This window comes from Hevea brasiliensis, chromosome 3 (genome assembly GCF_030052815.1).
Source record: "Hevea brasiliensis isolate MT/VB/25A 57/8 chromosome 3, ASM3005281v1, whole genome shotgun sequence".
Lineage (NCBI taxonomy): Eukaryota > Viridiplantae > Streptophyta > Magnoliopsida > Malpighiales > Euphorbiaceae > Hevea > Hevea brasiliensis.
Genome location: NC_079495.1, coordinates 6,348,013 through 6,362,664, shown reverse-complemented (window position 1 = coordinate 6,362,664; position 14,652 = coordinate 6,348,013). Strand labels below are relative to the sequence as shown.

The following is a 14,652-nucleotide window of genomic DNA, read 5'->3' as shown; positions in this document are numbered from 1 at the left end:
CTGTTTGAATGAAATTTAATGGATACTTATTGTTGGAAATTGCATAATGGTTTGAAACCACAGCTATCGTGAATATTTGATTGAATTCCTCACTAACTTGTCTAGTGGAACGAATTGGCTTTGAATTCCCTCTCTGGCTGAAGTGTTGAGGTGTGTGCCAGTTGAGGACGAATAGGATGAGTACTCATATAATTGCTAGCTAGCTATGTTATTCCTCATTAGCCATTGGCTTTTGGGATGAATTGGATTTTGGTATTATGATTAAGCTATGTGTGTGATTTGTTAGTATTTATTGAGACATTGTGAAATGGAATTTATTTTCTTTATGAAATTTTTTGTCTTTTGAAATTAAGCATGGTTTTAAGTATCCACTGATTATGTGATTTATGGTTTTATAGTTTTAAATTACATTTTCTTAACATTGTGCATCACTGAGACATTGGCTCAGCGATAGCTTTTTCATTGCTGTCGCAGGTAGACAGACAGATAAAGCAGCAGAGTAAGCTGCTTGTGCTATATTTTTGGATTTTGCCAGGTATTTTGAGTATACCACCTCCTTGTAATTTTTCTTGTGATATATGTGAACTGTATATATATATTGTACTTGGTCTTGAGCAGTTATAAAATAAAAGTTGTAAATTATTTTAGCCTGTAAAAATGTTGTACTATAATTCTCTTATCTCAGCTTTTGAAATACTCAGCCAGCCTAGGGTTGATGGGAATTGGAGTGTTTGATGAAGTTATAACATGATTGGAGCTTGTGTAATGTTGAATATATGATGTGAACATTTAATTGGATGAATTGGAGTTATTGATAAATTAGGGTTTATGGCACTTAGGGTTTGGGGGAAAATTTAGAAAAAAATTGGTAATTGATGTAATGGAACCTAATTGAGGTTTGAAATGGTCATTTGGAGTCATTTGGAATGTGTTTGAATGGTTGGAATGGGATTGAAAAGGTCAATGTGATGCTGCCTCAATTGAGCAATTTGACCTTGGTCAGCTCAAATGGCCATAACTGAAAATTGGTTGCTCTAATTGGTGTGAGGCCAATTTGAGATGAAAATTTAGACCCAAAGCTACAATTTTGGTGAAGAAATCTTGCCCTAAAACCAAACACAAATTGGTGTAAAGTTAGGTCAAATCCGGATTTAGGCACACTACCCCGTACAAAACTAACTATATGAACAGTACTTGTTCTAATGGCCATAACTTGGTGTAGGAAGGTCTAAATGACCTGAATTTTATACCGATGGAAAGCTGAGACATAGAACTACAACTTTTATGAAGAACACAAACCCAAATTCTAACCATAACCCATCCAAAAAGTGAGCTACAGTTAACATATCAAAACTGCCAGAATCAAAATTGTGCCCAGAATTCTGGGTTTGAACCAATCTAGCCAGCCTTAGGAAAATGGCCATATCTTTGGCTACAAAACTCTAAATGGAGTGATTCAAAAAGAGAATTAAATATAAGACAATAAGGAACAACTTTGATGAAGGACACTTAGCCAAATTTTCACTGTAGATAGACCAATGGAACAGTAAAAACAAATAACCCAAAACTGAAATTTTGAGATTTAACCGTAATAGGCTTTGAATTGGATTTGGCAATCAATGCCAACAAAAATATGTGGGTGTAATTAGAATTAACATATCTAATTAGTATGAAAAAGTCAATATTTTGACCAAATGGTCAAATGAATAATAACTATAATTACACTAAGTACTAAAGACTCAATTTTGTGGGGTAAATTAAGTGTATAAGATTTAATTATTGAATTTATTAATTAGAAATAAATTGAATAGATATTAAAACACTCTAGTTATGTGTTTTAGTGAGAAATGAGCCCTTCAAGGAAGGAGGAGGAATTGAACCAAGACAAGCCTAGATAAGAGGTTTGTGCACAACTAACTCTTTTTGTTATTTTTCACTTCCAAATTGATTTGAATAAGTTTATTGTATGATTTATGATTTTTGTTGTGTTGAGAATTTTAACTTGTTGAATGAAATTATATAAATTAAGTGTAAATTTTCTTATGCATTAAGGATTTATTGCATGGTTTTGAGAATTGTAAATTTAAGTTTGATGTGTTGCCAACCTTGAGCATGAATTTATAATAATTAAATATTTTAATGGTTTATAAACACTTTTGTAAATAGAAATTGTTTTGAATATGATTTGAAACCACAATTGACATGGCAATATGTTTTGAATTCTCATTAGCTTGTTTAGTGAGATATCTCCTCTACTAGATGAGGTGAGTTCCTTCCTCTCTAGCTTGCCAGTTGGGGAAGAGTTTGGATAAGTACTCATATATACTAGCTAGTTTTTGTTCCTCCCTTTTAGCCTCGGTTATTGGGAGAGTTTGAAATGTCATGGTGTACAACACGGCATCTATTATGAATTTTGTGTCATGGGTCCAACTATGTGAATTGTTGGCAACGCCCTTTAAATTATGCATAGTTTGATAAATTGTGATCGAAATAAATAAATTATCAGTGATTCAAAAATATTGTATTGTTTCATGATTTAAAAGAAATGTAGATAAATAGTTACTATTTGATCAAAATGCTATTCAAATGAATAATTTGTATGAATGAAAATATTAATTTTTGGATGTCATGAATTTTGAAGAATTTAGAAATTTTAAATTTTTATTTGTTATGAGTTGTCAAAGAACAACTTGTATTAAGTTTTAAATTATTAGTTTATGCACCAATGAGTTCACTACTCAACGATAGCTTTGTATGCTATAGCAGGTGAAAGAAAATATAGAGCAGTTGAGTGAGATTACTGGAAGACACAGTGAGACTATCTTCGGGTATATCATAGGTATACCCTTGTACATTAGATTTTGATGTAATTCTGTAATTATATGTATGTAATTTCATTTAAGTAGTTGTATCAACTCTTTTGTAATATATTTTGGGAATGTAATCAAATACAAATTATTGTAATATTATCTTGAGATTTTATGTACTTATAAAGTTTTGTACTACTAAATTTGTAATACTCCCACGAATGTAAATATTAATTTTGTCACCTTAATGAGATGTTTTAATGTTTGATTTAATTCAAACTGTGTATTGAGTTGTTTGTGCTGATTTGTGAAATGAAATTGAATATTAGAGTTGTGGTTGAGAAAATATATTGGGAGTGTTTTTCTTTTTAGGTTTTGAAAAACTGTTTTCTAAAAAATATAGACGGCACTCTGTCGAAATTTTTATAAAAATTACAGAGATTTTAAATATCAAAAAATTTGATTTATGTTTGGACTTCAAATAAAGGTTTTTAATATCTGGAAAAAATTACCCACCAATTTAAAAATGAACGGAAATTGTTTTAAAATCCCTTGCAGTATATTTAATGGGTTACCGGTAAGCAAAGTTCGGTAGTTCATTAGGTGTACTACGGGATCATGCTATGCCTTACGGAGGAGTAAGGTGTGACAATTTGTTCCTTGATTCTTTAAAGTTTTGTTTCAAGCAAATATTGATAAAATTTTTGATATAACGTTTAGGTAAGGCGGGTCAGTCTTCCTCCTCCGCCTAGCCGCTGCGGTGATCAATAATTAATTAGTGAGTAGATATTGATTTTATTTACAATTTTAATATTATTATATATTCAAGGCTTTCTCATGCATCACATATAAATATATGTATGTAACTAAATACTAGGCACATTTTATGTTGCATTTTCTTATTTGCAAAAATAAATGTGGATGTCCCCTTGGAGTAATTTGGTGCTGTGTACGTGTGTCGGTGTGCATGTGGTGTGGTGTGATAGATATGGGTAGGACGGGCGAATCGGCTTAAGTTAGTCTCGCTTGGGGTCTGGTCCTTTTTAAGAAAGTTGGGGTAAGTGTGACTTTGAGTTGATCTTGCTGACCCCCACATTTGGATTATTAAGCGAAAGTTCAGCTCGAGTTGATCTTGCTGGCAGGCCTTGGATGAAGAGAGCTGTATAGGGAATCAGCTCCCATATGTATTTTATTTGATGTGGTATATGAGTGTATGAGTACTCCAAATTATTCTTTGTGCGAATATTATTTGAATTTGGTGAAATTTGTGGATCAGTGTTGCATTCCATCCTTAGGGATGCATTAGAACTAGATAGTTATAGAAATTATTTTTAAAATCAATATCTTACTTTATGAGTCGAATGCTCACTCACTCCTGTTCACCCATTTTTCTAAGTTACAGGAGAGCTTTTCTTGTGATTGACCTGTCTCCTTCTTCGCAGGTCTATTGGTACATTGTTTATAATTATTATTGTTGATCTGAAATCTAGAACTCTGCATGTGCTAGTAACATTTTATTTAACTGGGTCTGTAAAAGATTAACTACTTAAATTTGTTAACTTATTGATTATGTATGTGTGGACTTATAAATTTATTTGTTTATGTGGATGAGGGAGCTGCGTTCCCAGTGATCATATTGTGTTAATTGAGGATGTTAAGGTGAGCTAAGCTCCCCAAATGGTTATATATATTGTGACACAAGTCCTAGTGTCGGTCCGGCCCATAATTTGGGTCATGACAACTTGGTTCGACTGGCCTCTTAATGCCTATCTTACCTGTGTTCAGTCCCCCAACTATTACATTGAGTACTCCAATTGGACTTTTGTCTTTATTCTAAATGATGTCCTTATTTCTAAGGGCATGTGCTCTTCTTTCGACCTAACTGTCTCTGGTGAATCTCTTGAGTTGACCATCTCTAATTAGTCATTTTATTTCATCTTAGAGCTATTTGCATTCATCGATTGTGTGGCCATGATCTTCATGAAACCTATAATATTTTCTCTTGTCGCTTTTATTTGTAGTATCCTGGTACAATTTCCTCGGCCATTTGACTTGTTCTCCATTTTTTTAGATCCACATAAGTACTCAGGATTTGGACTCATTCGAAGGAGCATAATTATGGAACCTCATTCTGTTATGCTATTTGTTTTTGTTTGAACAGTAAACCTAATCTGAAATGTAGTTGTTCTTGTTCTGCTGTTATGCCCAGACCTCCTTCCTTCTCTAAGGGCTAGTCACTCATCATCCAACCGGATGTGCTTTTGGGCCCTCTACATTAATTAGTAATAGTCTGCTGTAGGGTCTTTTATGTCTGAGTCTGAAAATTTCATATTTCTTTTTCCTTTTTTTAAAGCTTCACATGCTATCTCATGGTTCAAGTTTTCTACTTGTATTGCTTCAGTGTTGAAACGAGCAATGTAGTCCCTCAATGATTCTCCCTCATTTTTTTTTTTATTTTTTGAAGATTCGAAGATAACTTTTTTGGAGGTATGGAAGAAACAAACTTATTTTTGAATTCGATGGCAAGCCGATGAAAATTTCAGATCAATCCGGGCTTGAGGCATTAGCACCATTTTTGTGCCAAACCGGTAGTGTTGTGGGGAATACTCTACACAAGTGATAGTCATTGACATTTTAGAGTATCATGGTTGTTTGAAAGTTTGCCACGTGGCTCCTTGGATCTGTTGTCCCATCATATTTATCGAGTGTAGGCAATTTGAACTTAGTTGGGAACTGTTTAACTAGGATTGGTCCAGACAGTGGAGATTCATCTCCCATGCTAATGTCTTCTTTCTCGACCTATTTTTGGTACTTTTGTACTGCTCTCACCAATCCCCAGTTTATCTGTGGGTGTAGTGATTCATCGGACTGCTCCTTTTATTCACTCACTAAGTCTTGACCGCTCTTTTTTCCTGAGTTGTTATTCATTAACTAGGTGGTTTCTTATGTTTTTCCTTTTGTTCTGAATAGGTTTGCTAACATGATTCTTCCTATTTCTGGGGCAAGTGTCCCTGGTGGGGCATTGGTCCCTGGGATCAATCTTTTAAGGAATGAAATTTAGGCCTCAATCTCCTGGATGCACTGGAAATATATGATCTGGTGCCATCCCCTGGAAGGGTTTTTGTTGATCTAGGGCCACATTGTGTGATGGATTCGGCGCATCAGAACGGATGGTGGATGCAGCCATATTTGAGACCAAGGACGATGCTGGAAGATCTCCTCTCAGTGTAAGGGTGACAGAAATAATGTCTTTGTTTGGGGTTCTTGAATTTATAGCCATCAAAGAGAAAAAAAAAAATTAGGAATGATTAGGATCAAGAACTTAAAGATTATTGGCAGCAAAAAAGAGAGAATGTTGTGAAATAGAGGTGATCTTAGATGTAGATGTTTCAGCTGGTGATTTAGGGTTCCCCACAAATAGTGCCACTGACTTGGCATAGTAAGCGTACTTGACTTATGGAGTTGTTTTTAATACTTATAAACAGAGACATGGAGAGCATAACCATTGCCAAAAGCATGTCCATTGCTGGTTAGTTGCGATAAGCCGTATTTGGCCAATGATCGGTTGGTTATTACTCAGGTTATCAATAAAATGTCCAAGCAATCAATTACTCGAGTCTCCTAAAGCGTTCGAGCTACCTAACTCTTAAGTCTCTTGATTGAGTGGCTTGACTACTTGACCCACTTGACCTACTTTTTGACTCTTTGAGCAAGCAATTTTACCATTTTACTCGATTTTTCATGGGTAGTTATATCATTTCACAACATCTGTTTAGTTCAGAGTTGTCTAAAATTTATATTAATTGAAAAAAAATAGTTTTAGCACCACATTGTAGCAAATAAATCTACAGGTTTATTTGGCAGATATGCATATAGCATTACAAATTTTAAACAATCAAGAGCATAATATATTCAAGTTCTAAAGAGTAAAAGAAAAAAAAATATAGAGAAAAACTACCTTAAACTTTATGATTTCCTTTTGAAGAGCATTTTTAGTTTCCTAATATTTATATATTCAATTATGTGAAGCAATACAGAAATGGGGTAATTCATCATTCGGAATCACTTAACTTTATGAATTATTTCATAAAAATTACTCGACTTTAATTTTTTAGTTAAAACTCATTCAACTTCATTTTGAGTATCATTAAAATCACGATAACCGGCTATTGCATGTTTCTAGATTATCATATATTATTTTTTCACCCACAGTCATTCAATTTTATTTATTTTTCAATATTGTCACTGAATTTTAATTTTTTTTCTTAAAACTCAAAATTTCCATAATTTCAATTTAAATAAACCTAAAGTCCGTATTATCTATAATTGAAGATTTACAAGTTACCATAAATTAAAAATTATTTCTCTCTTAATTTCATATTTTTAATAAATTTCAAATATTTACACTAACACACACATATATTAATTATGCAATGCTTCATAAATTTATGAATATATAATTATTGATTTGATTGTTTTAATATTTTGAATACATTTTGAGATTTATTTTAAAAGTTTTAAATTTAATCTTTAATTATTGAATTTGAGTATATTTAATATAATACTTTTTATTTGTAATTTGGAGGGAAAAATTAAATAATTGGTGGCATTCTATATAAAATATAATTATTTCATTTATTCATTCAAATTACAGATAAATAGTATTACGCACTAAATGCACTCAATTTTAATAGTAAAAATTTAAATTTTAAATTGTAAAATATATATCCACTTATATTAAAAAATATTAAAATAATGAACTTAATAAATTATATATTTCTTAAATCTCTAGAGTATTACATGATGTGGTTCGTGTGAATAAATTATTGTCAGTATAATCATTCAAAATTTATTAAAATTTTATTAAAAAGAAGTAAAATTATGAGAGATGTAAAGAGAGATTTTCTTTTTTATTTTTCATGATAACCTATAAACTTACAATTATAGGTAATAGGAATTTTAAATTTATTCAAATTGAAATTGAGGAAGATTGAATTTTAAGAAAGAAATTTAAGTTCAGTAATGATATTGAAAAAATATATAAAGTTGAGTGATTATGAGTGAAAAATTAATCCGTATTAACTTGAAAACCTGCAATAGTCGATTACAATGACTTTAATGATACTCAAATTGAAGTTTAATGAGTTTTAAGAAAGAAAAAAATTAAAATTGAGTTATTTTTATGAAATAAAACTCATAAAATTGAGAGACTTTTAAGTAATAATTATAAAAAAAAATCTAAGGGGAAAAAAAATTAAACACGGGTGAATCATTATTAAACAACCAAATATACAAGTGAATCACACCTCAAGAGGTAGATGGCGACACAGAGAGAGGAAAGGAGTGGCACTGACTATTCCTCTTTTTAATTCTAAAAGGCCAAACAGAGTGTTAAAGAAAAATGGAAATTAAAAAAAGTTTTTTTTTTAAGGAGGCCGAGGATAACGGCTCCAGCCCAAGCTCGCAAAAACAAAGATATATTCCTAACAAAACCCTTAACCCTAGTTGCACTACTATAAATTAGGGTTTCATCATAGAAGCTCTCCTTTGTTCACTGTGCTGGTAGCTAAGCCGCTTCTTTATCTTCTCGCACACTCCCTTCAACTCTTGGAATCATAGGTTTTGTAGCCTATATCTTGCTACTATTCTCTTTTGGCTACTCTGGAACCTCTCTCTTGTTTACTTACCATAATGTATTATGTTTACAAGTAAGCAATGGCTGTAGCTTTGGCGGTGGCAATAGTGACAATAGAACCTATTCAGCCTTACAACGAGATTAAACTCTTCTACAGATGGACCTTTGAGGAAGTTCAGGTTATAAGTTGCTTCTCCTATTCACTTTCAATCATTTTAATTATTTTTTTTATTGTAATAAATGTGTTTTTTGCCTGATTAATGTTTGGATTAGGTCATGGTTAAATCTTATTTGCAATTATATGTATGTGTAGATCTGTGTTATTATAATGTTTTTATTTATCGTTTGATCTGCTACTCTGTGTTTTGAGTAATCTTTAGTGGTTAAAGGTTTTCTTTGTCCAGTTCTTATGTTTGGAATAGAATTTTGTTTAGCCTATTGAATATTATCATTTTAAATGAAATGTCATAGATATTAGAGATTGTGTGGAGTTCTGAGTTTGTTGCTTTTGTCTCTTTTTTTTTTCTTTTAAGATTCATTCTGTTTTGCTTTGTGCCTACCAATTGTGAATGTGGGGTAGTTTTTTAAGTTCTAACTTGAATTTGGTTTTTTCTAACTATGAAAATTTTCCTGTAATTTTTTTTTTTGTTAGGGATGTTCTTAATAAATATACAGGTTGAATGATGACCACAATTCTAGGTAATTTGTTTGGTTTATGTGCCTTCTTGCAATTTTCAATTGAGGCAAGAGGTTAAAGTATTGTGATAATAATATTATGGTTAGGAAGTATGTAGCTGTGGCATGGAGATATAAGTTTGTAGGTTACTTTTGCTTGTCTTGTTGCAGGCCCAACTTGTTGGGCTTAATTGTACTTGTATGTAATGTAAGTAGCCTTATGCAGACATAGTAGGGCACACACCCATCTAAGTTGTTTCTTGTGCTTTAGTGAAATTGTGATAGGTATTTGTTATCATTTGCTTTGTTGTGTCTATCTTGAACACTACCCATTTTTTGAAATATCATAGCTCGTTGTTGTTTTTGTCACACCAGGCAGGGGGGCCCGTCTCAGCCCCTCGTGGGTGGCTTCTTTGCCCCGTACCTTTCAGAGACGACGACCTGCGACTTCACAAGGTCCTTTTTGTGAATTAAATTTAAATCCTTATTGAGAGAACCCTTTTACACCACCTCACGCCACTTTTTTTCCACGCCGTGAAGTTATTGGTGTGACGTGGTTGGTGAAGTAAGTAAGTGAGGTGGGTTCGAATCTAACTGCCGAATCGAAAAATTTAAAAAGAGCGTCTCGTGAAGATTTGATCTTGCACTCGAAGAAGCTTACCTAATAAAAACTGAAAAGAGAGTTTAATATGGTGGTTTTTCCCCCCTCTTTTTGGGCTTATATAGTTTGATGAACTTTGGCTTAAATTGATGGTTGCTGCCTTATGAGCATATGATGTGCCCTTTGAATCTTGAACATTTAATATGATTGGTTTAAATCTGTGTGCTTGGGGCCATATTGTTGTGATATTTAAAATTGATATGTTGAATTCTATCTTTTCAAATGGGATACTAGAGAATTTTTTTGTGCATCAAGTTAATGATATTTCCTTGAGTGACTATTTAACACCCCTATTTGTATAGCTAGGTATATTTCACTGTTCCGGTGACCGGTGTCGGTTCGGACAATTAAGGGGATTAGAACCACCTTTAAGACAACTAGATAAGCTATAAACACAAATAATTAGTAATTGCCAATTAGTTAAGTATAAATAAGAAAAACAAAACATAAGAAGTTAAACGAGCCGAGAGTCACAGCGATGGGTGACCTTCTCGGGAACGACTACGAAGTCGATTTAAACTCGAATTTCGAACCGTAAAATGTGACGCTGCGGTCCTTAGGACCATTACGAACACAGTGGAAAAGAGAAAATCACGAAAAAGAATTATTAAGTCAGTCAAATAATTAGGTCAGGGAGCCAAAAGAAATATTGAATTATTTACAAACCGGGTTGAATCGGCGAGGGGCAATTTGGTCAATTGACCCCGAGAGCTGACTCCTGACCTAACTGTCAAATAAAATTGGGGAAAAGAAAATTTCGGAGTCGGGAATTAAATTAAAGAACTAATAGAAAAATAAATAATAAAAAAAAGAAAATGAAAAAGTTAAAAAGGTGATGACATCAATGATGCCATAAAAATAATAATTAATATATTTAATTAATTAGATTTTTGATCTTCTTAAGACATAAAAGAAAAGAAAAGAAAAGAAAAATAAAGTCATCTTCTTCTTCAAAAAAATGTGACCCATCTATTTTCTCCCTTCCTCACCAAAAATCACCATTGAAGCTCATCTTTAAGCTTGAAGACTACAAAATCCCACCATAGAAAATTGTCTTACCATGGTTAAAGTTTGTTTGGGCAACTAGAAAAGAAGATTCAAGGGAAAGAAAGAAGGAGAAAATTAAGAAAAGGGAGATTGAAAATTCTGCATTCAAGGTTAGTAGCTAAACTTGGAAATTATAGTTTAATTTAAGTATTTATAGCATGAAGAACATGGAAATATGCTTAAAATGAAAAGAAATTAATTGTTGGAGGACTAGATGGAAATTCTGGCAGCTAGGGTTTGTGATGAAAAGCATGTGTTTTGATTGAATTTAATATGTTAGGTAAGCTTATGTGAATGTGGTAATGAGATTGAAATATTTAGATTTGGTTAAATGCAAAGAAATTGTGAACTAGGGTTTTGGACTTAGGGTTAGAGACAAAAATGTGAGAAACTTGTAAATAGTGTCTTTGACCTAATGTGAAGTGAGAAATGGTCATTTGTGACCTAATTAAGTGTGTTAGAAGTGTTTGAATGAAAGCCAAATTCGGAGGGAGTGTGGTCATGCTGCTGGCAGCATGACCAATTCAACTTTGAAGGACTAAAAATGAAATTTCCAATTGGTATGGGACCAATTGGAAATGAAAATAGACACTAAATGACACAATTTTCATATAGGAAGCATGCCCAAAAAGTGACTAAAACCTAGTGAACAAATTGACCAAAGTTAGAAAATTGCAGGCTGCCCTGTACAAACTGACCAAATGAACAGTGTTTGTTCATTTGGTCATAACTTGAGCTAGGCAAGTCAAAATGACCTGAAATTTTACTAGTGGTTAGATGAGATATAGACCTAAAACTTTCATGAAGAACACAAACCCAAATTATTCCATTAACCAAGTCATTTGGCCACCTCAAGTTGGTGACCCAAATCTACCAGCACCAAAAATTGCCCAGAATTCTGGGTTGAATCCAATCCGGCAGTCATGGTTCAAATGGCCATAACTTGAGCTACAAAACTCCAATTGGGGTTATTCAAAAAGGAGAATAAACTTAAGACATTAGGGAACATTTTCTATGAAGAAAGTTTTACCAAATTCCAACAGTAAAGTGACCAATGGAACAGTGCAACTTAGGACTCCAAAACTGAAAATTGGCAATTTTGCCTAAAAGACCTAAGTTTTGAGAAAACAACCAAAACCAACAAATTTAGTGACCAAAATGTGGTATGTGGGTGAATTTGGAATTCCCATACCTATTAAGCCTTAGAAAGTCAACAAATTGACTTGAATAGTGTAGTGAATAGTAATTTCGAAATGAAAATTTCCAAGAACGTTAGTTTAAGCATATTTGGGCTAGAATTAAGTATTTATGAATTAATTGTTGGATTTATACTAAGTTATGATACTGAAACACTGTGAAACTGTGTGTTTCAGTGGAAAAGAACACCGGGAAAGAACCCGAGAAATCGAGTCAAGGCCGATAGGCGACTCGCATCAGGTTTGTGCACAAAAATTTTTAAATTATAGTTTTCATAATGGAAATTGATTTGTTATATATTGTGAATGTGTTTTGTTCATTATGAATCTCGAGAATGTTGTGTTGCCTATTCTACAATGGAAATTTGGAATGAAAATTATTTATTGATTTGTATGAAATATTTGAACAATATGCTTTTGAATTTAGTTATGACTTTGAAAATCTTATTTGAAAAATAGTGTGTTGCCTACCTTGTACTGAAAAGTTTAGAATGAAACCTGATTTGTGAATTGTATAAAATATTTGAATAACTTGATTTAAATTGTTTTTAATTCACACTTGGCATGACAATATTAATATGTTCCTCCTCCACTTGTGGGGTGAGTTTGATATTTGATCACTTTCCTCCCTCTCTGGCTTTCCAGTCTGAGGGGCGAGCTTGGATGAGTACTCATTAGCTAGCTAGCCACCTCCCTCATTGATTTCGATTAGTGGGGTGAGTATGCTTTGTCGTGATGTACACACGGCATGTTCGAAAATTTTGTGTCATGGCCTAAGTTGTGTTATTGTTTGGCAACACTACGTTTATTAAATTGTTTGATCAAGTTGTGCTATATTAAGCTTGAAATTATGATTTGTTATAAATGTAATTTGAGAAAGAAATTGTGAAATGCGATTATGAGATTTTGAATGATGATTTGTTCATAAATGTTTTATATTATACATTTTATTCTTTATTGTGTACCACTGAGTATTTATATACTCAGCGATAGCTTTAACTTGCTGTCGCAGATAGAAAAAAGGACATAGCAGTAGAGTGAGCTGCTACAGTCAAAGAGGAGCACGGTTGAAGAATTTCTGTACGGGTATTGTCTATACCCTAGTAGTTTAGTTTGCTGTAAATATGATAGTATGCATATGTATCTCTGTAGTTTGAGCAGTTGTACAGATAAAATTGTAATAATATTATTTTTGAGATTTTGTGTTTGTAAATTTAATAGTGAATGTAAATTAAATATTTAAATTGCAATGTGTATGAGTTTATGAAATGTTTTGAGTTATTAATTTTTGATTTGAAATTTGGATTTTGAGTTGAAGTGTTGCCATTGTTGTTGATTTGAAGTTTGGTGGTTGCAAATGAAGTTGTGATTGAGAAAAATATTGGGAGTGTTTTTATTTTCAGGTTTTGAAGAGCTGTTTTCTCAAAATATAGACAGCACTCTGCTGAAATTTTTGTAAAAATTGCGGAAATCTTAAATATCCAAAAATTTGATTTATGTTTGGACTTTAAATAAAGGTTTTTAATATTTGAAAAAAAAAAATTTTACCCACCAATTCCAAAATGAACGAAAATTATTTTAAAATCCCTTGTAGCATATTGAATGGGTTACCGGTAGGTGAAGTACGGTAATTCATTAGGTGTACTACGGAAACATATTACATCTTATGAGGAGTAGGGTGTGACAGACTACATTAGAGTCCAACTAGCCAAGCATTCAACCTATGTTCCACACACTGCTGGGAGGTACTCAGTTAAGCATTTCAAGAAGGCCCAGTGCTCAATTGTGGAGAGGCTTACAAACACATTGATGGTGCACGATAGAAACAATGGGAAAAAACTTATAGCAATTAGGATTGTGAAACATGCCATGGAAATCATTCATCTTCTAGCTGATCAAAACCCAATCCAAGTTATTATGGATGCCGTGATTAACAGGTGCATTATCTGGTTTTATGCTAGTATCTAATCAGATGTTGGGTTTAATCTGGATGTTTAAATTTCATTACATGACGTCCCTATTTTTATAGACCTTTGGATTTTATGTTTGCTGACTTTTTACCTATTTGACTCAATTTTTTCTTTGTTTCTATCTATGTTGTATTACTATAGTGGGCCCCGGGAAGATGCCACTCGAATTGGTTCTGCTGGTGTTATCAGGCGTCAGGCTGTGGATATCTCCCCTTTGAGGCATGTTAACCATGCCATCTATCTCCATACCACTAGTGCTCTTGAGGCTGCTTTCAAAAACATCAAGACCATTCATTCTCTCATCTTCAGAACAATCAATATCTTTTATGCTTACTTCTTGTCATGACCCTGTGTATTCAGTTATGCCATCAACAAAAAGGATGAGATTAAAAGAGTTGCCAAAGCTAACCGTTAAGGGATCATTGTAAGATGGCAGTGGAAAAAGTTTTTGTTTGTCAGGATTTTTTAGTTTTATTCTAAAAATTTGATCATACTATTGATGTTCGTCTGGTCTTTGTTTGTGGCAAAAATTGCTTTCTTTTTATATGGAGTTTTATCATGTTATTAAGAATGCATTAGCGACTTAAATTGCTTAAAGAGTGTGTTGAGAGGGTTTTTTTTTTTAAATAATCTATAATGGCTTGCTGGTATTAGAGCGAAG

The 14,652-nt window shown here is 32.9% G+C and overlaps 1 protein-coding gene across 1 annotated transcript; it reads left to right on the top strand.

The window, feature by feature from the left end:
- Window positions 1–8,522: 8,522 nt before the first annotated feature.
- On the top strand, window positions 8,523–14,337 carry LOC131178286 (40S ribosomal protein S5-2-like). Its single transcript, XM_058143222.1, has 4 exons — window positions 8,523–8,621; window positions 8,914–8,925; window positions 13,699–13,958; window positions 14,133–14,337. The coding sequence occupies exons 1-4, from the start codon at window positions 8,523–8,525 to the stop codon at window positions 14,335–14,337; spliced, it is 576 nt and encodes a 191-aa protein (XP_057999205.1).
- The last annotated feature ends 315 nt before the right edge of the window (window positions 14,338–14,652 follow it).

Bases quoted from the DNA above. Each gene is read 5' to 3' on its own strand.
- LOC131178286 (XM_058143222.1), top strand. From the start codon at position 8,523: ATGGCTGTAGCTTTGGCGGTGGCAATAGTGACAATAGAACCTATTCAG. The intron at 13,959-14,132 runs GTGCATTATCTG...GTATTACTATAG, and splicing joins ATGGATGCCGTGATTAACAG to TGGGCCCCGGGAAGATGCCA.